The sequence below is a fragment of the Trachurus japonicus genome, chromosome 13, assembly GCF_045865225.1.
Source record: "Trachurus japonicus isolate A0001 chromosome 13, Traja_1.0".
NCBI lineage: Eukaryota > Metazoa > Chordata > Actinopteri > Carangiformes > Carangidae > Trachurus > Trachurus japonicus.
In genome coordinates, this window is record NC_140919.1 from 14,014,016 (window position 1) to 14,040,361 (window position 26,346).

Sequence of the window (26,346 nt, forward strand, 5' to 3'; positions counted from 1 at the left end):
AGAGTGTGATGATGAGTACGTATAGGGAAATTGGAGGAATCCTATAAGATGAAGTGATGAAATTATCAGTCGATTAACTGATTGACTGATAGGAATCTAAAATGTTCCACTTTTAATAATGGGCTATTAATTTAGGTCAGTATCATATTGATTGGTTCCAGTTTCTCTAATGGGAATATATAATCTATATATAGATTGATCACTTTGGCAGGGAGCATCCTTTTTATACAGTAACTATCTATGCTACTTGTTCTAGCCATTTTATTTAGAGATTTTGATACACAGCCAATTTCAAAACGGGTTTACAGCATCAGCATTTAGTGAACACCACAATAAATCCTTTAAAAAAGAAATGATTTTTTTTTTTAAAAACAATCTCCTATAACAACTGAGTGGGGTTCTCTAAGTGAAAAATAAAGATCCAATCCCTCAATTTCCCTCGAGCCAAATCAAGCTCAGGCCGAGGCGGCGGTGGTAGCCAAAGAAACAGAGACTGTGTGGGATGGTCTTTGAACACAATCCATCTGCAGCTGCAGCAGGTTGGCCGGTAGTTGACGGCAAAAATTGACCCATCCTAAAGTAGCTGCTCCTTATCTTATGTCTTAGTATGCTAATCCGTGTCCAGTGGCTTGATTGTTCCGTTAAGTAGCTGAATGTGCTGTTGTACAGACCACGGAGATCAATAATGTCACACTGTCCTGCCAGTATCGAAAAAACAGTCACCGTTTCTGCTACTTACTGTGATTAGAAAGACGTTCTTGTGATTACATTGCGGTTTATTATTAAAAAGAAGAGAAAAAAAAGGAAAGTCACAAAAATGGGACACCTAATTTACAACGTGTTACCACTTCTCTATTTCAATTCTAATCCAGGAGACTTTGTCACATCATCATCCGATGACGGGTTATTTTGCTCCTTAATCTATTTGGGTGTGCTTCCTGAGCAGCACGGTGTTAAGTTGTCCTACTTTTTGTGAACTATTTATACTTCAGCGAAGCATACTGTAAGTGTTGCATGTGAAGTATTGCAACTGTGTGAGAAAACCTTGGAGAATTAGGGTGCAGGTACAGAACACAGTGATTATTTTATATATATACTGTATATATATCGCCTTTAACTACCTGGACTTCACATTTTGAATGCTCCACATTTCTAAGATGAAATTGGGACTACTTCACCTTTGAGTATGTTCATGTATTGTATGGCATACAGTAGTTTGCTGCATTGTATACTGCAGTCTGACTGTCCCTTCAGACCGACCGGTGATGAAGCTCCTCATTTGTGCCGTGAAAGGTCACTGTATCTGTGAAAGGCAATGAGATTCACACTGCAAGGTGCATGAGGAATGTTAAGGGAGAGACAAAAAAAAACAATTACAACAAATTCATAACCATTGTAATCAGTAAACCAACCTATATGAAGATGTAGAAAATTGTGTTGCCCAGGATCCAATTGAGTTTTTAATAGAAACAGGATGCTCTATATATGACAGATAAATGGAAAAAAGCGTAAAACGCCCTGTGCAGTGATGTGTGTATCTAATGGAGACCTGATTACACCGCCAGACACAGACTGTCATGTTACAGCAATGACTGGAGAGTAAACAGTTACCACACATGACCTTTTTACACTAACCATCGTTATTGCCTGGGGGGTGGGTGGGGGGAGGAGGGGGGCTGACTGACCTGTACTCATGTCTTTTTCATTCTAGCTGATACATGATGGTGCTATTATTGCAGCAAAAACACCAGGGATAGGGACAGGGACAGGGGGAGGTGGTTAAACAGAAAAATGTGAGTGGAAGCTGCCAAAATGTCAGACATAAGAAAGTGATTCAGCGTTAAGCGGATTTCATTGAGCGTCAGTGGAGAGGAACCACAGCTGACAATCAGCGAGGACAAGAATTTGATAAGACCAAATGTCAAAAGGAAGCGTCACAATGAAGCCGCTGCTAAGATATGTATGCCTCAGTGGCTAAATGTCACAACGAAACCTTTGTTAGTTTAGTGTAAGAGAAAATGATGGTAACGCTTTAATTGACGCCTATAACACATTATAACCATACTTATAATGAGTTGTAATGCAGTTATAGCACTGTAAAACTATAGTTACTGGTATAAACACTTGTAACTGATCATAATACTTAATAACAATAAGCATAACACATCATAGAGCATTTTATAATGGCTTATAAGGTCAAGTATTACAATAGAGTTTTAATGCTCTATAATGTGTTATGTTTATTGTTATAAATCCTTATCACGATTTATGAGTGTTTATAATGATAGTTATACATGTTTATAAGACCATTATAACACATTATAACTATATTTATAATGCATTATCAATGTGGGCATAGTCAGCGAGTTACTAACAATTATAACGTATTATAATATCTGACCTTATGTGTTTATTATTATAACCTTTATTTAACCAGGTTTGTCCCATTGAGATCCAAGATGTTTTTTGCAAGAGAGACCTGGCCAAGAATGACAGCACATAAAGTTTCAGTGTGTTATGATTATTGTTGTTAGAAAGCATTATGATCATTATTATGAGTGTTTATAAGTATAGTTATACAGTACTATAACTGCATTGTAACTGATTATAAGTATGGTTTTAATCCGTTATAGAGATATATAGAGAGATTATAAATCACATGTGATTACAAAATGATTTTTAGTAAACGTCTTTTCCCTCAAAGTGGAAAAACAAAATAATCTCACTGTTTAACTGACTGTAGAAAAGACAATACTACTTTTCGTGCCCCCACACTGTCCAAATAACGTATTTCCTCAAGTTACTGAGTCATGCCTTTATTAAATTGGTTGCACAACGTTTCGCCTTCTGCTCTCGAAGGTTGGTTTGCTAATTAATGGAGCACCAGAGGTTGTCTTAAAGCAGCTTTCTCTGTGCATTTAATGCTGTCGTGAGCTGAGGAGGCGCATCAGCTGTAGCCTCACTCAGCTGTCAATCCTCACAGAGCACAAAGTCTAAATTTGACCGCGGTACAGCCGGGAGGATGGCTGCGGACAGAGTTTCTGTTTAAGGACACAAGACAAATCCTTGACGCTCACCTCTGAGTATTAAAGATTTTTGTGCTCAGTGTAAAATTCCCATGGACTGCACCCAGAATTGATCCAAAAAAACCCAAAGACAGAGAATTTAATTATGCTTTAAAAATGGAACTGGCCAAATGATCGAGGATACAAACAGAGCACAGAATCAATAGTGGGAATAATCCTAACTCGGGTCATCCATCTTATTCGAGTCTTGATTGTTACTTTATTGTCAAATTAAATGTTAATGAAATGTAGATTTAATATTCAACTGTAGGTACAAACAGAATATTGAGCCAAAGTGTCCATTTGATTCTCCAGACACGACGATCAAGAGTTGGACTCCCCCAGTCTCGTCTACACTCACTACAGGCTTCATCCATTAAGCTGTAATTCCACTGAAGCAGATGTAATATAGCAGTGCATCATCCCTATCGTTTGAAAAGTATTTGCTCTACAGCTCGTATCTGTTCTGCAGACGCAAACAGAATTGATAAATAAGTCATATAAACTGTCAGATGCATTTTACTTTGAATTCCTGTTTTTTATTCTGTCTGTATTTCTGTTGTTCTCTTCTGGGATCAAGTATATTGCACAATGTTCCATGAAGCAGAAATTGAATTTTACCACGTATTAGTCTCTAAAGTAATATTGTTAATATGTACCTACAAGTTTGGCTGTAACAGAGTTGCTCTCTCTCCTCCCTTTTTCCCTGTGCAAATTTAACAGACAGGACTTTGACCTGCAGGGCGTCACACTGAGATAAACGTGGACCAGACGTCTGCTTGTGAACGTGAACTGAGACATGACTCAAACATCTGACAAAGCTGCACACGACAATGTCCCACAGGTGTTTCTATCATGACAACACCATTTACTGAGTCAGGAGACAGTGGATTGTTTTTTTCCACTACTGCTACTGCTGATGACTAAATGATATGGAAATTTGAATCAATAATATCATTATATGGTTATTATAACTTCCACTGCTCCATTTCTCTAACACTCTGTGGTAATGGTTTGTGCTTTTTAGGTGTTAGCAAGGACAGTTTGTGAACTCTCTCTGTATGTGCTGCTTTGCTCGTGACACTGATTTAATAAGTCCATGCTCTGATTCAGGTCTGATTGACTAAAAGCTTAGCACAATAAAGTGAAAATTGCACTTATTAAGTGTGTGGATAACCTTCATTTGGCCACTGATTTAAAAAGTAAAACCAGAATTAAATTTGATAGAAATCTTGTTCATGGGAGCTTTTTTTTTTTTTTTTTTACCAGGTAAGGAACAAACTGGTCCTTGCTGCATATCTTCAAAATCTGATAAACCCAACACAAGAACAAACATGCAGTGATATAATCTGATTGTGATGCCAGACTTACCGAGGTGTGATGCACACCACTGACGTCACGGTTTCAACTCACTGGACGACGTGAATTTCCAACGTCGAGGGTGGAGCTGGTTTTGAGGTCCGGCCACTTCCTGCTGGGTCTGGCCTCTTTCTCTTCCTAGGAGAGTTTTGCATTTCACTGTTAACACTTGGTGTGATTTGCAACTCATCGCCTAACGATACCTGGCAGCTGAATAAGCACATCTCCAGTGAAATGGAAAATCTGTGCAAATGATACACTACAGGGACGTGATAATACTACGACCCTTCAGCTTGGGTGTTTGAAAAAAAAACTGAATTATCCACACTACATGCAGAAAATCATGTCCAGTTATCAGTTCATTCTTTCTTCAATCAATTTTTTAAATATTTATTCCCCCTCATCTGAAATCAGTAAGTTGTTGCCATGGTAGTTGAGATGAAGCAGGAATGATAATTGTTTCACCATAGCTGTGTGTGAATTATTAAAACCTAGAGGGCATGAATGAGCTGAATGAGAAACAGAAAAGAAATGAGACAGAATGAGGACTTATCGTTTTTCCGTGTGTTCCATTTGGCGGCTTTTTATTAGGTCTTTTCATGGCTCTCGAAGTCCCACGGCCGCGCAGATGAGACAGATGCTGCCGCAATTTGCGAGTGAAGCTGTGTGGCTCCAGAGCCATCCTCAGAGTTTTTAAAAGGAATATTCAAGAACGTTCATGAATAGTGGAAGAGAGACCCATTCATGAATAGTTCAACAGACCAAACAAAAGAGAGAGAGCTGGAGGAGAACATGGTGGTGGCCGCATGCTATCTAATCAGCTTCATTAACAAAGTGTCTCGTGTTTGCTAACGAAGATGCGTTAATGTGATTAACAAATTCCTCGCTTTTAAAAGTTGTGTTCATTCTCACGTTAACCCACTGACGATTTATTTATTTATTTATGCAAAAAAACACATTTTAGAAACATAAATCAGTCTACATCCATGAAGGACCACATCTAGACATCTCCAAAGACTAATGACAGACACATCTACAGCTGACATAGTAATGGTATAGTAATATAGAAAAAATATTTCAAATAAATTGTACTTTTATATACAAATGTTATAAAGTGGTCACAACTAATATTGCAAATCAAACCTTTTATTTTCTTTCTCCAAATATAACAAATATGACAGAAATATTCCACTTCAGCGCAACAGAGGGAAGTTTCATACAACCACTCAGATACAAGCAATAAATTAGACAAAACATACCTATCTCACATCAGCCTTCACAATAAAGAAAGTAAAACAAACAAAACAAAAAATCAAGCTATACAAAATATATATATATATATGTGTAGTGCTTATCTGTGTGTTTACATGCACCGGGTCAGGCGGTACCTGAAGATGGTACCAGCGGAAACACAACACACAATATTTCATCATAACCGGAAGCTCTCAGATCGAGGAATTAATACCTCGGACGTCGCACAGCCGTGTGTTTTGTAAACGCTGTGAAGTGGTTCGTGGGAAACCTTTAGAAATTTTTGCATCTCATGGACAAAATAAAATGTTTGGCATACTTGTGTTTGTGATGAGCAATTCAGATTGTCTCATGATTGGAAATAGAAACAGGAGGGGAAGGGAGGGCAGTCAAATCCTTCCTCCCATGTAATGACTGGGTGAGTGGTTGACTGTGGCACAGAAGACATGAATCCAGCAGTGATTTCCACTGAGTACCTCCCGTTTCTTCAGACACCAGGTGGGTCCAGACGTTGCAGTTACACGCCCCGACCACCAGGGAACTCTTAGCACTGAGACTCTGCGAAGCCTTCGTCTGTGGGAGGCAGCTTTTTCATGTCGTAATGCTCCTCTTCATCATCCGAGTCCTGGATACACAGAGGAGCAGAAAGGTAGACAGTGAAGAAGTGAAACTACACACACAGACTCATACACAATACTGTATATATATATATATATATAGGAAACACACACACATACAGCACAGACCCAGACACAAAATAACTACATCGGACAAATCAATATTTGATGAACCATCAAGTCCTGTAGTCAGACTCAGAGGGCATATAAAATTAAACATGTGAAACAGATCTGGCAGACATGTCTCATTTAGTTATTTATGGGTTGGAAAAGCTTTGTGCTATAACGAAACATTCTTTACTGTACCGTGAAATATAGGTCACAGCATGTGGCCCTCTTTACTTTGGCCCCCGGTGAGTGGACGCCGTACTCCTCTCTGATGGATGCAGCATGGACAACAAAAGATGGTCAGTAATGACAATAAATGGCACAGCGACAAAGCATTTTGACCGTGTTTACATGCTTCATAGGCGTGAAGGAGGAGAGTGTCATATGAGCAACACAACAATAAGTTAAAATATACACAGCACTTAAAAAAGACAGTAGACAAGTGGATGAGCTACTTCAACATACATTACACACACATATTGTGTTTGTGTTGAACCCACCTAACCAATGAAGAACGATGTCTCACTTCCATGTAGGCAAAGAGAGTTGGAAATGACAAATAATGTTGATTCTGACTGAAATTTTCATGTTTGAACTCATGTATTTCATTAAACTACATTCAACACTACAAACAGTAGAAACATACATGTACAGTACAAGTAGGCAAAATCTGGAAAGAACATTTCAACTTCAAACTGTTTTTGGAGCCATAGCTTGTAATACTGACTGTGTGTGTGTGTTTACACTTGAGTTTGTTGCACACATTCATGCACCATGACGTCTTCACTGCTGTAGCTCAGTGAGTCCAGATTTGACCCTGACCAGTCAGACTGGGACCATGGTGCAGCTCAGGTTGCTTTGTCTTAAAATCAGTAAATAAATAAATTCTTTCATTGCTGTGTATTTATTTCATAAATATACAAAAGTCATCTAGATGGTAATTGGAATAAAAAATGATTATAATAATCATCTGTTTGTGTTGAAGCTAGAGCCAGCAGCACACAGATAAGCACTTAGCTGGAAATATGGAGAAACCGACACTCTGGCTCTTTACAAATGTAAAAACAAAAAAAAATATGTTGTACTTTTACTAAACATGTATTACAGCTTGACATTAATCTTTTCATCTAAGTCTTGAACCAGAATCCACTATTCTTTTGTTTTCTGTGTGTTTCCAGCTGTAAGAAGACACTTGAATGCATCTTAAAGGGTCCTCTAACTGTGTAGAGGCTGGTAATGCTGAACCTGAAGTATTCAGAAAAGTAATGCCGCATGTCAAGACAATGAGTCAAAGTGAACTTGAGTGGCTGCTCATTGGTTATATAATCCTATCAAGGTAAATTATGCAATCTATTTCCACACGTATTACAGAGGAGTGAAACCTTGTCCATTTATATATATTGCTCCAGTCCAAAGAGCAAATACCAGCTCCTGTGTGACTTCACTCCACTACACAATAAACCTGCCTGTAGACGAGCTAATCTCAGACCAGAGTCGGACGTCTCGCTGATTCACAGACCCTTTCTTCCTCGGGGGAATCGAACCCCCCTGCCTCAAATTTAGATTCTTATTTAACCTTCAACAAATGAATCTGGAGGCTCATCTATAACGATCAAAGGCTGCACTGACCCCCGAAGACCCACGGCAGTGATTGGTCGGGTAGATCTACTCACCCCTCTGTGACCTCTATGGGTGATCTGTAGCTCTTCGATTGGTTCTGTCGTTTCTTGGGGCAGAACATCCGTCCAATCAGGATGAGGGTGATGACAGTGGAGGGCATGAGGATGAAAGCGAGGAGGACCGCAACATCAGAGAAGCGAATGCTTGGGGCTGTTGGCGGGGGGGGAGGTCAGACAGACTCATGTTAACAAGCTGTTTATGACCACACATACATAAGAAGTTAGACTTCCTGCAAAACACCCATTACACAGACATCATATTGATTGATTATTGATTACTCATTGTGTCTGAAAGAGGTCTCCCGTGGAAATCAGACCCTGTCTTTCATATCTGTATAAATAAAGGTTAAATAAAATACACATCATACACGAAAAGAAAAGAAAGAAAATAACTTGTGCTCCCAGTGGCATAAAACCTTTTAAAACAATACAATTGTTCAACAATTTAAAACATAAAACATATTAGGACGATCAATAAGAGCAATAAAGTGCAAACACAGCAAACAGCGGCAATACTTTGTTGTAACAGGCCATATGTGAACGATTAAAACAGTCTGAAGGTACACGGCTTCAGAGAGTTTAGATTAGTAATCGTCCTCAGAGTGAGGGGGGGGGTTCAGGGGCTCAGGCCTTGGTCATTAGTTTAATAGCCTATCTTAGGGAAAGAAAATGTTTTTGAGTCTTGTAGTACGTGACTGAACTGTTACAAATTCAGACAAATACGCTTTTTGCTTTCTTACAGAGAACGAGATGATGTTGATACAATTTGATACCTGCACAGTCAATATGCAGTTAGTTAGCTTAGCACAAAGACTGGAAACAAGGGGAAACAGCTAGCTTAGCTCTGTAAAAAAAAAAGTACCACCTCTAATCAACACATTTAGTGTTAGTTAGGGATAGTTCGACATTTTGGCAAAGTGGCCCATTGCCATAATCCCTATAATCTTAGCAGTAGGTTTGTTACCTTGTCGGGGTAAGCTATTTTTAGAACGGCGGAGCAGAGCCGTGAGCTGCTCAGAGCTACGCTACGGGGGCTCATGGGATTTCTTGGTTTCCCTCATCAAACTCATCAAATACACAATCCAACAACTCCAAAATGCTCTGGTGGACAAGTTGTGACCTGTACATTCACCACGCTAGGGCTGCCACAAACGATTATTTTGATAGTCGACTAGTCACCGACTATTTTTTTCGATTAGTCGACTAATCGGATCATACGTAAATTGAATGTAAAACATACAGCTTATCGCACCAGCATGCAGCTGCTCTTATATACCATCATTAGCTTTCAGCTTGAAGTGTTTAAGGTATATGCTAACTAAAAATAAAGACAATTAAGATGGTAGTTCATTAAACTTTTAATGAAATATGCAGCTTTAACTGCAGCATAAAGTGCAAACAGCTGAGTAAAATAAGGATAAAGCACTGGCCTAAACAACACCAAAATAAATACTTAAAGGTTTTTTGTCTTTCTTTCATTTGTCTCTAGCATTAAACATAGCTACATTTAAATAAAATGAGGTGGACACCTGAAACTAAGGAATTGTTCACAATAATAAAGTTTTGGTAGGCCTATCAATCAAATATAACTTGTGCTCATTGTAAATAATAGGAGTCGTTCTGTTAAAAAAATCGAATAGTTTATAAGACAATCGTCTTGTCTGAAAAAATGTAAATGTTCCCTTTTTACTGTCACAGGAGAAACATAGAAAGACTCAACAGAAAGTTCTGTGTGAAACTGTCAAATGAAAACAAGTGAAACTGAGGTGCAGCTCAAACTCTGCAAGGTGTGGACTGTGATGAGAAGCTACCGGGAAATATTGACGTAGTTTTACGCCGGGAGAGAAGACTTGCTCGTTAAGATGAGCGCTCATTACGTGACCAGGACGCTGTGACCGGACGCGGTAACGTTCTAGTATTCTCCAACACAGAGTCTCAAAGTCCGCGGTTTTATTTTTAAATGACGAACGGCTGTTTTTCAGTCCGTGATTTAAAACGATGGAGCGGCGGTACCGCTCCTAGTAGCGCTTCTCATTTAAAATGACAGAGAGAGAGAGAGAGAGAGAGAGAGAGAGAGAGGGGAGCAGCGGTGGCGGCGGTGGCGGCGGCGGCGGCGGCGCCGGGGGGGCGGGCGGGGGGTTACACCGGTGCCGCTTGATGAGGGACAAGACAGGTAGAGAGAGAAAAGAGAGAGAACACCTGTAAACTCACCTTGAGTGAGTGAGTGCACTTGTGTGTGTGTGGTGGGCGGCTGCGGCGGCGGGTGCGTGTGTGGAAGGTGCCCCAGCAGTTTTGAGAGAAAAACAAAATTAAAAAAAAATAAAAATACGACGCATCGACTATTAAATTAGTTGTCGACGATTTTAATAGTCGACGTAGTCGTGACTAGTCGACTAATCGTGGCAGCCCTACACCACGCTATGAGATAATAACAGAACCTTACGAGATAGAGTTGTTTTCGAGGCAAATAGAGAGACTGCTTGCCGAAAAACTGCCCCAAACGGGAACGTGCATCAGCGGTTTTGCATGAATTTACCTCTAAAAGAACTCTCTCTCGTAACGTTCTGTTATTATCTCATAGCGTGGTGAATGTGCAGGTCACAACTTGTCCACAAGAGCATTTTGGAGTTGTTGGATTGTGTATTTAATGAGTTTGATGAGAGAAACCAAGAAATCCCATTAGCCTCCGTAGCGTAGCTCTGAGCAGCTCGCGGCTCTGCTTCGCCGTTCTAAAAATAGCTTGCACCGACAATTAAAGGTAACGAACCTACTCCTAAAAAGACTATCGGGATTATGGCAATGGGTCAATTTGCCAAAATGTTGAACTATTCCTTTTTAATCTCTACAAAAACTGGACAGTACAACAATTTACTGTAATACATGGTGTTGTGTGTCTTGGGCTGGAACTAGTGATATAACACGTCAGCGAGCTTTGGCAGAGCTGGTGGGTGCTTCAGTTTATTTACTGCACAGATGTGGAGGTGGCATCGATCTTGTCCCTGGACGAATGACGAGTACATTTGTTCCCAAAATGTAAAACTATTGCTTTAAAGTGCCCCTGGTCTTCATTAATGTTACTACAGTTTAGTTTATTTTTAGTATGAGAACCATCACAATTATTTACACCAGTGGGTAGAAGTACGTCATTTAGATCTAATGAGTTACCACTACTTCCCTGCCTCCAACCATCCACTTCGCTGACGGCAGAGGCAGGCAAATGTGTACGAGTCAATAAAGCTAACATCATGACAGCCTTATACAAACACTAACGAGATGTTTGGATTAGTCTGCTGCAAAATATATGTGGCAGGCAGTGGAAACTTCTCCCATCCCTCACCCCCAGCCCTGTCTCTGCTTATAAACAGCACACAATTAAATGTGGGAAAATCCAGATCGAGACACCTGAGGTGAATTCAGGACAAACATGAAGCAGGTTTCAGAGATAAATAAGTGTATCTGGAGTATGTCAGAGGAGTCCAGATACTTTGCACAGATTCAAGTGTGTAAAGTTTTAAAGATGCTAAAGGAAGTTAAATTACAATGTTTTTTTACATGGTCAAACTAGAATGGCATCAGTAGAGCGTATACCTCAGCCTTAATCAAACAATACAACACTTGTCTGTCTGGCTTTTATAACTGGAAAATAAAAGGAAGTAGGAAATTGGCTTCTTTTTGTGCATCAATATCCAAAAGTTAATACCTGAGCAGCTCATTTGTACAATTCATGCAAGTTTTGCATGAATTTACCTCGAAAACAACTCTATTTCGTGACGTTCTGTTATTATCTCATAGTCTGGTGAATGTGCAGGTCACAACTTGTCCACCAGAGCGTTTTGGAGTTGTTGGATTGTGTATTTGATGAGTTTGATGAGGGAAACCAAGAAATCCCATGAGCCTCCGTAGCGTAGCTCTGAGCAGCTCACGGCTCTGCTCTGCCGTTCTAAAAATAGCTTGCACCGACAATTAAAGGTAACGAACCTACTGCTATGACTATAGGAATTATGGCAATGGGCCAGTTTGCCAAAATGTTGAATTATCCCTTTAAAGACGCTGCAGGAAGTTAAATTACAATGGTTTTTTTTGGTCAAACTAGAATGGCATCAGTAGACCATGTACCTCAGCCTTAGTCAAACAATTCAACACTTGTTGCCTGGCTTTTATAACTGGAAAATAAAAGGAAGTAGGAAATGGACTTCTTTTTGTACATCAATATCCAAAAGTTATTATTTCCTGAGCAGCTCATGTGTACATGATGAGATCTGCACTATTTCACCTGACTGGCGAAGTTAAATAACTGGCCCATCCCTCCATCAAGACCGGTGCAAACTGGTTCTGTGCTTTTTGTGTAATCACACAAACAAATCAACATACAGGTACAGGTACGGGCAAACCTCCTCTGCAGTGTGTGTGTGTGTGTATCTGTGCCATCTTACCCTTTGGTGTGACGGTGAGAACAGTGTGTGAATTCGGGGACCCGTGGACGTCAGGAGGATTTCTGACTGAGCATGTGAAGGTCCCATTATCGTGCAGAGTGGCGTTGATGAGAGAGATGGAGGCTTCCCCACGAGCTGGGCTTCCCTGCCACTGGATACGACCCGCGAACTGACCCTCGAGCGGCGGGAATGCCCGCGAGGAGAAGTGGAAAAACTGGAAGGAGAGGAGAGAGGATGAAAATAAATTTGACTGGTATGAAATAAGACGGGAGTGTGCCCTCAGCAAGGGTGTAACATTTGCCATTCATTGTTGTTATTCACATCTATGACTAACACAACTGGACTGGCTGATTAATGCATAACGATGCATTGAGCGTTTCACACACAACATCTGTCGCTGTTCAGACATGTATAGAAATGCAGCAACCTGAATCATTTTAATTAATGATCAGCTCTCTTGCATGATCTAAGAATAATCACTCCTAAATTTAAATTAGTATTTTTCTGCCTGAAGGAAAGAGTCTAGCACAACAGGTGGTGGTGGCTTTTCTTTTGGCAATATTGTCAATAACAGCATGAGGGGGGCTCTGTGTGTTTAGGCAAAGAAATATGAATAAAATCTGACCAAGCAAAAGCCAAAAGAAATTCATGTGTGTGCCTAAACACAGAGAGAGAAATGTGAGTCAGAAACTTTACTTCCACCTTTAGGTTGAGCAGATCAGTCTGTTTTCAACAACAACAACTCCATCCCTTCATTACTCCCACATCAAGCTGACCCAGACCTCTCCAAACCAACACATCCCGGTTGTGTGGGTGGAGAGAAGGGGGAATGAAAAAGTGGAGCTACCACAAACAGTATATGTTTTTCACAGAGTAAACAAAGAAAGGAGAGTTTGTGTTTTAATGAGTTTTGTGACTCCCAGATTAGTCACAAGAAGCAACAGGAGAAAACACATCAACACAAACAGGAACAAGTCATCATCAGTGATGCAGGGAGGAGGAAAAGGAATAAAGATGTCACATCTTCTCTTTGAGTTGAGTTGAGTTGAATTGAATTGAAAGAACTTTATTAATCCCAGAGAAGGGAAATTCAATTAAATCTTATTGGTTTTAGTTCATGCTGTTATTTTGCCCTTTGTTTACCTTCTATACAACTTCATTTTTATGAAAGCTGGAGGAAAAAGCAAGCTGGAGGGAATCAACGAGAAAAAAAGTGAAGCAATCCCTGGGTTCAGTCAGGGCTCGACTACTGTTTATTTACATACCAATATGAATGAATGCAAAACTCTGGTCTGCAGAGCTTTGAATTTGCAGTAGAGTGAAGTATGAAGTATGAACTGTGTGGAACTACATCGACTTGAATGGTTGAGACGGATAAAACCCAAAGCCTTTCATTATGCTTAAGAAACACATGTTAGTAAGTGCTTGTGTAATATGAGCGGCCAGTCATTACTCTTCCCAGCTCCGTCTTAGTCCTGCGCTGGCTGAGTGGAACGGGGAACACGAAGACATCGAGAGGCTTTTAGATTCTTTGCAGGATAACATCAGAGCTTGAATGGCCTTCATATCTACTCCGAGAGCAGAGCAGAAGAGGGTTATAGATTTCTTCTACAATCCCAAATGGATGTTTCTGCATCCTGCCAATTCATCCACCTCCGAAGATAAGATAAGAAAATCAGCTTAAATTATAGCAATGCCCCTGTCACCACCACTTTTAGTCTACTAAATGGTTCTAGACGTTTGCAAATCCACAACCATGAACAGTTTGTGCCATATATGATGCATTCACTCCTATTACAAAACAGCAGATTCACATTTTCTTTTGGCAATATTGTGAAAGCAGCAGAAACCAGACAAACTATTCAAGTCAATATAGTTTTTTTTTTTTTAAAGCCACACAATAAATGATTCAGGAGAATATCACACGTCAGGATGTTTCCACTGAGTGCAGGATGAATAATAACATCTGTCTGCATTACCAGATTACCATACGGTGTGAATCCATCTATATACAGCAAAATACATCTATACAAATCATGCATGATGTGTGAGAAAAGTCTGCAATTACAGAGAAACATGAGGATCACACAAATGTAAAGAAGTCGCAATGGAAACATGATAATAGAGAAACTTATAATGATATTAATCCTAGACAGATCTGTAATATATTATAAGAACAACTGCATGTAAAAACCTGGAAAAAAATATGGAAAACTTGCCAGAGGATACAGGGAGTAAAAATGTTCTGTGCAAAAACTGAGATGTGTGCGAGCGTTCCCTCGAACTATATTTATTACATCGGGAAGAAGTCTAAATCAAGATCATGCATAAATGTATGTGTGCCTGGTGAGTATATTTACGGCCTTAATGTTTGCACTCTATAAACATTAATGTCAATAAGGATAACTCTGGATATCGCCCCAATAAACTGAGACAAAAAAAAAACATAAGCAAACACAGAATCGTTTGAACAATTGCTGCGTCTGATAAGACTTTATGGATTTACAGCTGTGTGTGTGTGTGTGTGTGTGTGTGTGTGTGTGTGTATATCTGCATATTTCTGAGACACTGATTGTAGTGTAGAGCTGGCAGTGATAAAAGTCAGACAGTCATCTCCCTGCTCAGCCTACGAGAGAGCAGCTTCAAGTCGATGACTGTGTAAGAGACTGCTCAGTCTGCAAACAAACACTGGCCTCAGTGGGCTTTTTAAAACTCATGACAAATGCTGAAATACATCCAAGAGTTGTGAGACTGTTTTAAAACCGAGGCCACCTGTAATACATAATCTGAGACGTAATAGACAAAGGCTCCCACTGGCAAACTGAACAACAGCATCTCACTGAAATTTCAGATAATTCAGTCTATAATAGATTTATTTTTTATCATTATTCAGCAGAATTCGATTGCCAAATCCTCCAATTAACCCTCAGCTTCCACTGATATTTGATTGAACATTCGGCCTCTCCTCTATTCCAATCTACGAAATTAATTCTCATCAGGACTGAGGTAATTATGCAAGTCACTGAAGCACTGCAGCAATTCAGATTGACACTAAAGCTTTGGCAGCAAAATTATATTTTCTGATGGAGCTTTTCACATGCTTATTCATGGTTCTCTCCCAGTGTGATATACGAGCGAGGGAACACACAGGCCAATACACCAGCCAAAAGCTGCTAATGAAATTGGATGGAAAGTAAATGAAGGTTTAGGAAATTGAAATAAGAAACTTCCAGACTTGGTTTCATTTATGTATCAGGAAAATGCCACACATTATTTATCTGTGATAAGAAAAAAAAGAAAAAGAAAAAGACTAAAAGAACAAACTAGCTGAGCTGGGTGGATGGAAACACAGACACGGGTGAGGCTTTTCCTTGCTGACACACCTTTTTACTATAGCAGTAAAGAGATTGTGAGGTAATACCTGCTGGTAATATCTGCTGACTGCTATGCACGTGCATACACACACTAAGACCAAGTCGTTTTCAAGTCTCCACCTCCATCTCCTCCCTCGCTGCACACTTTGAGACCAGACAACTACAGTATCTTAATGACCAAACCAACAGCACTCCATAAGACTGGAGCCACAAAACATTAGCTTCCACTTAAGGTCTGACAGCTCCTATAGGAAATGGTGGTGTATAGGGTTGCAGCTACCACACTATGGATTCCCATGCTCCAAATGCAATTTGACAGAACCACACTTGATGGGTCTCCTCAAGTCCAAATGGAGCTGCTTAAATTATGTGGTGGATCTTTAGTGGATTGGTCACTGGAAACTGAACCCAGAGTGTGTGGGGTTAGAGGACTGAGTGCAGTAATGGGTTGGGATGGATACAGTACATCTCAACGCATTTCAAACAAGACCACCATACCACCAGAGAGGAAGGAAGAGGTATTAAGGCAGCTAGCTAACCAGCCAGGATTTCCTGGGGAGAACCTCAACCTTCCCAAAGACACAAAAGCTGAGTGGGAAGGTGACTAAAGATTCTCACTGCAGTGATGCTGGTAAATCAAACCTATCGACACGCACACACACACACGCACACACACAGCATCTACATTAACTGATGTTGACCCGAGTTTGCTTCAGGCTATGTTTTACAATCACAGCTGTGCATGTAGGTTCAGAAAAATCGAGATAAATCAACATGGTGTAGAATGCAAAGTGAGAGTGAGGGAGGGAAGTCAAATGAAGTTCATTATCCTTTTTAAGGCTGCAAATAAAGACTGTTTGCTGATTATCTAGATGATAAACTGTCAAAAGGCCCACACATTATATACCTGACAACCAAGTGAGGAAAACTTAACTCCTTATATCTTTCATGTGTTCAATCAAAACATCCCGGATCTGTTTACTTGGTGTTTTTCACACTGCATGCTATTAAAGGAGTGAGAGGGAAAAGATGGTGGAGCTCTGTTATCTACATGCCAATTACATAATAGCTGTGCTCTAGGGAAAAAAAAAAAAAGCAGTCAGCGGCTAAATGGACTTTAAAGCTTTTTGAAAGTGGAAAAATGTCCAGGGAGAATCCAAGGATTCTTAAAATATGTTGCAGCCATACATGGATTTATGGGAAAACTAACCCATCAAGGAAATTGACAGATAGAAAAAAATGGATACAACTGAAAACAAATATCATAAATAACACAAACTGTCCCCCTCAGTTTCCAAGAACTCATTAAAGGAATAGTTCACCAAAAAATGAAATTCCCTCGAACTATAGTTCGAATTTACTCGAAACAACGTCATTTAGGACATTTTTACAGCCTAAACAGTCCTGTATTGAATTTGCCTGGGGCGTGCTCTCACATTCACGCATGTGAACGTCAGAGCGCAATACAGGTCTGTTTAGGCTGTAAAAATGTCCTAAATGACGTAGTCTCGGGTAAACTCTGGACTATATCCCTTCAGGATGCTTGGATTGCAGCAGACGAGCAGTATGGAGGAATATTAGAGGGTTTTTGTGTAGTTTTATGGACGTTTTTGTGTCGGGCGTTATTGACTCTAATAGAAAGATTTCGCTGGACTACGAACCGGCCTCCCGGGTCTCCAGATGCACTTTGAGGAATAAAAAACTACTCCAAAGCATTCATTCATGAGGGTGAGTCAATAATGACTGAATTTAATTTTTTGTGAACTAATTCGTCAAGTAGTCATTTCAGCTACTAGTGCAAAAAGCATAGCACAAAGTACTTAATACAGTTTTTGTCAAACCAAACCCAACAACAGGAATACCAAAAGAGCAATACTTCCAAACAGCAACGTTGCTGTTTGTTTTGAAATTGCACAACATCAGCATTCAGCCTGTTCACTGCACAGCATGTGTTTCTCTGTTCTCCTGTACATTCACCTGATAAAGTGTAGGTGAATAACTCAAATCCAAGGGCAAGTCAATACGTGCATTTTAAGGAGAGTGCTCTGCCCAAATTGGACAGCAAGTGCAGACATACTGTACATGTTAATTACTACATCTGCAGCAACAGCGTCTTATAATATGACCTTTAGTATGTATGATAGAGGCGTACAGTACTCACTGTCTGTGGTGGGCCTCCACTCGGGGGCCTGTAGGACCAGTCCACGCTCATCTTACTGGTGGGCCGACTGGTGGAGGTGAAGGTGCAGGACAGTGAGACGGTTTCCCCTTTAGATGCATGGACCTCTGGTGGAGAGCTCACTGAGATGGAGGAGACTGGAGAAGGGGCTGGAAGTGAAATGGTAGAAAGGAGGTCAGGGATGAGATGAGAGCGACAGGTGAAACATGATATGTGCAGTTTTACATGTTGGAGAAGAGGGTGTGGTGGAGGCAGACAATGAAAAACTAAAGGAAGACGCCTATGCATGACATTTTACTGTGAGAAAAATTGTAAAAAAAAAAAAATAAAAAAAAACTGTGTTTACGAAATGCTGCAACATTAAAGTTTGAGTGTAGGAAATCCCTCCGTGTTGTTGACACTGAACTGAGTGACATCCTTCTGATACAAGTTTCTCAGCAGCCAGTGCTGTTGTGTTTGACAGGCTTTCTATACACATCTGTCTGTCAGGGACCTTCGACTTCAGATGAAGTTGTGTCCCTGTCTCTCATGCAAGATGTTTTTTCATCATCACATCACATCTCTTCTTCCAGAACGCCAAGGGGAGGCCAGCCAGGGCAACAGTCTCTGCAGCGGTGCTTGATGTTTGAGAGCTCGCTAGTCCGCACTGACGGCTTCTTTTACAGTACAAACAAACCGCTTCACACAAGTAGAGAGTAAATATTGGAAAGGTTATTCAGGCCATGACGACTAAAATCAGACCGGATGGAAATGAGAGGACCACAATGCTAGCAGCTCTGTGACACTACACTTTAAAGGTGCTATGACTATGAATGCTAATATCAACATTAGGGATGCACGATAACCAATAACTTCCAGCTTCTCATATCCAACACTGATACCTATAACATTTTTTATAGTAGCCTACTGTAGCCTACACACACCTGAGGGCGTGATTCGCAGTAACCGCACTGATGCATGCTGACGCCGGCGCAAATCACGCGAGATTTGGACGGACCAGGAAGAGGAGCTTCGAGAAGCTTCCGCTACAAACAAGCTTAAAATATAGACTTATTTAATTTTTTTCGGGACAATTACGCAATTTGGGGCTTCAGCACAAGACGGACATTACATACGAGCAGCATGGAGGTATTTGGATGTTTTTTTGTGTGTGTTTTTTTACGAAGAGCTCCGGTGTCCCTTTGCAACCGTTATATGGACATGCACTGCTATGCCGAGACCCCCTGTAACTCAGAGAAGCCACGGAGGAATCTGAAACTTCTTCCAGCCCTTAGTCAACATGAGGGTGAGTAGATAATGAGCGAAATATCATTCTAGGGTGAACTATCCCTTTAACAAAATAAAATAACCAACATCACTACTGTAACAAAAACAAGAACAGTTGTGACTCTTCAAAAACAACATTTATTCATGTTTCAAATCATCTTAGTGGGAAAATTATCAAAATCAAGACAACTTTGGCTAATTTTAATTGGCTCTAGTGATCGGCAAAAAGTGTAGGCTAATTATCCGACTTATCTGTGTATTTTGCTGATAATTATCGAGTCGACCATTATATGTACCGATAGTTATCAGACATACTGTACTCAAATCAACATAATATGCTCAAAGTTTTAATGCTGACATGTTGAGATCTAGCTTGTTTACCATGTTAACAATTCTTAACTTAGCATGATGTTACCATACCACTAATCTCCTAAAGGATATAATAAAAGCACTGAACGTTAAGTAGACCAATGACAATGGCTTAAGCTTTGTGAGTATGAGTATAAAATGAAACTCTGACCTCATAGTGGCTCTCTACCTGAGAAGCCGGGGTGTGACAAAAGTCAACACAATTCATCCTGCGGGAAACTTCCAACACCCAGAGCAAATTCCATGATAATCCATACGATACTCAAGGATTTTCAAGATATTTCACTCAACAGCAAAGACGTGAACCTCATGGTGGCATTAGAGGGAGAAGTCAGGGGATCAGGATCCTGTGAGCCGTAAAAGTCTGTTTTTTTCAATGAACAAGTTAAAACTTGAAGTTGTTGGTGCTACATGAGAAGTATTAAGACATTGGGATTAATTATCAGGGGACCTTGAATAGATGAAGCAAATTTCAGAGCTATCCATCCAATAGTTTTGAGGCTGAAACATTATCGCAGCAACTCACCAACTGATTATAATAATCTTTATCATCATATGTACCACTGCCCTCCTGGCCTTAAAGGTGATACTTGTATGGGGGAAAAAAGCCAACATCCCATCTTTCACACACACACACCACAAATGAAAGCAGCATCCTTCTCCATTTCAAAGCAAAGGCCGCAAACCGACTTTCCCCCGGGGACCGAGCATTGAGAAAGATAACCCTGGCAATCAGCGGATGTATCCGATCTTGGGTCTGATATGACAACCGACACTGATTCCATCAAAGACCCCAACAGCTATGATGAGGACAAAGTTTATCTTACAGTAAGTTGTGTGAGAATTATCATTACCACACTATCAGAGCCTGGATCATCTACAAAAACGGGGGAGAAAAAAAAAGTCCCCTAGGCGAGCACGAACACAGCTATCACTTCATAAAGAGGGGAGGAAATCAAGCTGAGGGGCCTTGAAAAGCTGCACCACTCTTGAACTTTAAAGACAGGATGGATGCTGACAATCAAGCAATTAGTGGTGTTATTGGGAAGTTGGCAGCTCATCAGCACCGTTTTTATTTTCCCAAACAAGCAGATGCCTGAATAATTAGACTATAGAGGAAGACAACACTATGTAGTCCTGTTCTGCCCTGAATGAATAAAAACGCTCTTGCTGAAAAACATATGACAAATTCAAGTATTTTCTTATTTTTTCTCATAAAGACAAAGTATTATAGTTCTTATCTGTCCCTATAGTCTCATGTTGCAGAGACCACAGAGGCCCACTGTCCTGGTCCAACACCTGTGGGACAAAAGAAACAAGGTGACCCCACGGATAACATCTACCTCTCAGCTGCCTTTACTGTATTTATCTCTCATTGATATTCCTCCAATACAAGAAGAGAAACAAACAGAGCTGCCCACAGACTAGAACCATGTTTGTGATGTACTTGGCAGAAAGACAGAGCTCCTCACTTTCTGCATACCAGTTGTCAGGGTCCATCCAAGCCCTGGCTGGCTTTTAACACTGTCCTGTCTTGTTATGGGCTGTTCCTGCTGAATCCATTGGCAACTACTTGACTCCTATGTGCTATTTTGGCTCCTTCCTACAAACACTAAAGCAACTTCACTGGCAGATAATGAGACTTATAAAGCTCACAACAACTTCATATTTGTGCTAACCAGGCATATTTTCACGTGAAGTATAGATTTGCTGTGTGTGCCCAAAGATGTAGTGCAAAGTGCACGAGATTGGCACCATGTGTTTTTTTGTTTTTTTTCCACCGGTGTGGGTTGTCTGCTTCAGTTTACCACCGAAAAGTCAAACAAGAGCCGTTTTAAAATGGCGATAGATGTTGTTTACACGGCTACAGACTTTATTTCTATAAAACTCGACCTTTTCTTGAACTTTTATGAAAACTAAGCGTGTGGGTTTAAAAAAAAAGCTGAAGTCGACCAAATGGAAAAGTACGCAGACATTCAACTAAAGGTGCGCACAGTTAAAACTCGTGTTGTAAAAACACCGTGACATGTATCCTACCGCCGAGCTCCCCGGGCCTGTTTACTCACCCAAACACCCGAGCAGATACAGCAGCAAAACCACATTCAGAGCGATGTTCCGCCGGCCAAGTCGACGCATTTTTACTCCGTTGTATCGGGTTCACTCGAGAGGCGATACAAAAAAAAAAATACACAAAAAATGTTGCGTCAAAGCCTCTGTAACATTCCGTCCATTATCTCTTCATGACTCAGTTTCTCCGCTGCGCCCGCAGACGAAGGACTGTGGACTGACTTGACTGTCCTACCTGACAAACAGGTGTATCAGGAAGTGGCGCCGCTGGACCTCTGGGAGTAAAACTACACATAACGTTACAGATAAGGTGAAGGAAGTGAGACACCCTGGTAATAAAATAAAATAAAATAAAAAGCTACAATAAAAACTTGTGACACTTTTACCAATGTAGTGACTCTCAACTGTGTAATTATCCCTTCTGTAAATAGTGTAACATTAGAAAGAGATTTTTTTCAAAATAAAACACAATGATGTAATTTTTGGACAGGTGTGTAGCCTACTGTAAGTTTCAGTTAATTCACTTTTTTTGTTGTGAGTAAATGTTGAATCCGGCCATGATGTTGATTTGAGGTGTTGTTCATTATTAGTTTTTCCATTCAATAATAATAATAATAGCCTATTTAAATAGATATTACTGTTTTGGATTATATCAGAAAATAGTGATTCACCATGTTTCTGCTGCAGTAACAAAGTGGGACCTGTTAATACAGTTTCCCCCACTAAAGAACAGACCTTCCAGATGGATTTTGGTTGTAAGCTCATTCTCCCTTTAAAAAAAAACAAAAAACAGACGTGGACTGAGCTTAAGTGAAAAACCATATCCAAAAAATACAATATATTCTGCTGTCCCATCCCATCTCCGTCCCCTCACATGAACCCACTTGTGTGGAGGCCCGAGGCCCAGTCTGTCCGTCGTTATCTCCCGTTCCAGCTTCTGTATAAAAACCATGGACGCTCTGGTGGGACTCCCCTGCTATTTCTAGGCACATTACCACTATCCCTGTCCCTGATCTCTTGTCTTTACTGTTGTAATTATCCCTAATGGGAGAACGTATTTGTTTTTCTTGCCATTTCTCGTTCAGTCTCACTCTGGTGTAATGCTTCATCTCTCCACTACATGTTTATACAGAATCCTTTTGAAGTTTATTTATATCCTTTTCTTTTCTTTTCTTTTCTTTCTCTCTCTCTTGGTCTGGATTGTCAGTTACATCCCTACATCCATCTGGCCTGCCAGGAGCGCTTCCTCAACTCTGACAGCAGAAATGCTATAATCATGTTGCATAACCTCATTTCATTTCACCACACATCAGAGGATATCGAATGAGAGCAGGATCCTCTATTATATCCAGGGCCTTGCTCCCAGTATAATACACAGCTTGCTGTATGTATCAGCTGTAGCCATAATGTAATTCAATGTTTGACAGAATTACAGACTACTGTACACAGCTGGATATTTTATTAGGGATTTAAGTCACAATTCAAGCAAAAGATTCAAAGCAAATAATTCCCTGCAGTGTGTGCAGAAAAAAAAATTAGCAATTTGTACTGAACAAACTAATTTGCAGCCTCGCAAGAGTTAATGAATCCATTAAAATGAAACAGCATCCTTGTCTGGAGACTAATTTCTAAGGGACTATGGAGAACAAGAGGTTTACACAACTGAATTACTGCATGTATTTACTGTAAAAATATAAATTCATTGCTAATCTCTCCATGGACGCAGTGGGGAGGGGGAGGGGGGACACAGGCTTCTTCCTTCCTGCATCCATTCACAGGCATTGTGTTTACGTTGCATGTGTTAATAATATTATGTGACAGTTCCCACACTGCTGCATGCAGGGATGTCTCTTCCTTTTCTGAATAGATCCTGAGCGTCACAACTTTGCCCTAACAGGGGGCATTGTTCCACAGTGTACTGTAGTCTGTTCACCGTATTATATAATCTGACAGAGGAGTCGCCGTTGTCCCCTGTTGGAAAATAAGTGTTATGGAGCTCTTACCTGGTTACATTCACAAACACACACAGATCTACATTGTGTTATTATGTATTGTGAGGCTGAATACAGGGTTTCCTCTGTCTGGTCACAGTGGCAGGGGTCTCGGTTTCAGCTGAAGTCTCCTCGGTCACAATGAAGGCTCACCCCACTTACTGACTTTCTGGCGACTCTGGTCAACAAGAGACCTGTTCTTCTGTTGTCAACACCAGAGGGGTTCGGGGGGGGGGGGGTGGGGGACTAATAGGTGAGTTAAATTGCTGTAGCCAGACGGTGTAGTAGCCTACTACGTAACTAATATCCTCTGTCAAACATAAAACAAGTCGTTCAGTCTGTGCAGTCTGTATAGCTGATGAAAAGCTGTATCTGCTGCTCTGCATTCACTCACAGCGCATTCACTGTATTTTAAAAGTTTCTCTCATGCAGAGAAACTTTCCCCCTGGACTGTCACAAACAACTATTACAACATTACTCAAGAGCCTCGATAGCTATAGGAGGCCGTACTCCTACCACACACTGAGGCAAATATAGCTGACTCTCCTGTGCCGTTAGGACTGAATGGATTAATGTGTGTGCACCGGTATATTTTAGTCATATAGGTACATGCTAGTGAGGTGATTTGTTTTCTCTCTGAGTTCGTATTTGTGCACGCACACACAGCAGAGTGTGTAGAAATATGTGTAAAAGGAATTTTACGCGTTACTGTGCCAGGTAGGCTACAGCCCATCTTATAAGGTGAGGAATGCAGACTGAAAAGAAAGAGAAAAGAGAGATGGAGAGAGACAGAAAACAAGCAGGATAGAGCGGGTAAGGTATAGTCATAGTCATAGACCAACACAATGTTTCCAATACTTCCTTTATTAAACAATGCTCACATTAGCCTCTTCCTCAGAGCAACAATTTACGGGCATTGCAATAATAAGCGTACCGTGGTGGAGAATAAGTTGTTAAATGAGTCACAAACAAGGAACTGACGGAGAAGAACATGAGCATGATTCACATCGCTGGCTTTCATCCTGAAGCGGGAACACTAAAACAATCAGATCAGGGTGTAAAAAACCAGCCTGGAATTAAACTTTATTTATCCTATAAAGCCAGAAAATCATCATGAGGAGGAGGAGGTAATGATGGCAGCAACGGCTATTAGGCTATCTGCCTGGTCAATCAGTCAGTATACCTCAGACACACTGACTCTTAAATCTATTTCCCTTTTCCTTTCCCCTTAACCTAATCTCATAGGTTTTCCCAGAATGCCTTTTGGCAACCAACCACCACTGAAAAAACAAGAATATGCCACAAACAGCTGCGGTTGCTGCGTGGGTGGAGAGAGTGATAGCAGTGATGACGACTTTGTTCCAATCAAGAAAATGCAATAATCTTCCCCCGAAAGTGCACTGCACACACGTGGTTGTGTGTTGCAATGCATTCTGGGCAATTCCCAGTGCTTTCACTATAGGAAATCACATGTGAGCTTTGGGGTTAGAAGAAGAATCCAAACATAATCCAGTTCAAAAAGAAGTACAAAGAAATGATTTGCAGGAATGAGGGGTTACCTTCAGTTTGTCTTTGTATATGTGCTTGTATAAGTCTATGTAATATTAGAGAGATAAAGATTAGTGATAATATATTAGAATAAATCTTTATTATCCCCAATGGGGCATTTGTTGTGCAGCCAGCAGAGAGAAGAAGAACTACGTCATACATACATAGAATCAGAGCCGGCCCGCTTCATAGGCAGTACTGTATAGGCAAATGTTAAGGGCGCCGTCCATCCAGGGGGCGCCAGTGCCACAAATGGGAAAGAAAAAAAAGTGTAACTTTCACTATTTTTATAACTGGTTGGTACTATTATTTCTTAATACAAAAAAAAAATCCCACATTAATTTAAATGCAAAGAAAACCCTATTAAAAAGTAATAATATAATATGTTCCAACATTACAATACTAAGTTTGGTGAAAATAGAATGACAGATAACATTTATGCTCAAAAAGCGATTTCACAAAATTTCATTTTAACTTGTTTTCTACACTTATCTATTAGCCTTTATTCATACAGTATATTCTTTTGTGAAGCCAAGACTTTCGTATACCCATTTCAAGCACCACAACAGGTTCTTCTCATGACTGTAGAGAGTCTTCACCCAGGATTTACTCAATGAAACTTCACTGATTGTTGTGCAAGTTGTGTATCTCAGGGTCAGAGGGGACATACAGATACACTGCTATGTTATCGTTATGATCAATATTGATCATTGTTGGAGGGGTGCCTGGGAGTAATTTCGCCTAGGGCACCAAAATGGCTAGAGCGGGCCCTGCATAGAATCAACATGGAAAACTCACCAAACAGTGGACATAATAAATACAGCATGAGAACATGATACAAAGAATAAAATACAGCATAATAAACATGATACAATAAAATAAAAAAGCAGCATAAAGATAAAAAAGAAGAGCTAGCTAAAAGACTCATGTAATAGTGTTTAAAAGACTAGTGACAGTGGGAATAAAGGAATTCTTGTTATCTGTTGGTCTTACATCTCTTGGATACAAATCTACTGCCAGATGGAAGCAGTGTGAATTCT

At 40.3% G+C, this 26,346-nt stretch overlaps 1 protein-coding gene across 1 annotated transcript; it reads right to left on the reverse strand.

Moving 5' to 3' along the window:
• Positions 1 to 4,979: 4,979 nt before the first annotated feature.
• On the reverse strand, positions 4,980 to 22,044 carry mpzl3 (myelin protein zero-like 3). The gene is made up of 6 exons (XM_085794890.1): positions 21,767 to 22,044; positions 18,048 to 18,214; positions 12,513 to 12,726; positions 8,074 to 8,230; positions 6,599 to 6,668; positions 4,980 to 6,300 (listed from the first exon to the last, which is right to left on the reverse strand). The coding sequence occupies exons 1-6, from the start codon at positions 21,834 to 21,836 to the stop codon at positions 6,220 to 6,222; spliced, it is 759 nt and encodes a 252-aa protein (XP_085651016.1). The 5' UTR covers positions 21,837 to 22,044; the 3' UTR covers positions 4,980 to 6,219.
• Between the last annotated feature and the right edge of the window lie 4,302 nt (positions 22,045 to 26,346).

What these genes read in the sequence shown, in the direction of transcription:
- mpzl3 (XM_085794890.1), bottom strand. Translation starts at nt 21,836, where the DNA reads ATGCGTCGACTTGGCCGGCGGAACATCGCTCTGAATGTGGTTTTGCTG. An exon ending in TCTCACCGTCACACCAAAGG is followed by an intron (nt 8,231 to 12,512) that starts GTAAGATGGCAC and finishes CCCCGCCAACAG; the next exon opens with CCCCAAGCATTCGCTTCTCT. An exon ending in GCTGTGACCTATATTTCACG is followed by an intron (nt 6,301 to 6,598) that starts GTACAGTAAAGA and finishes CTGTGTATCCAG; the next exon opens with GACTCGGATGATGAAGAGGA.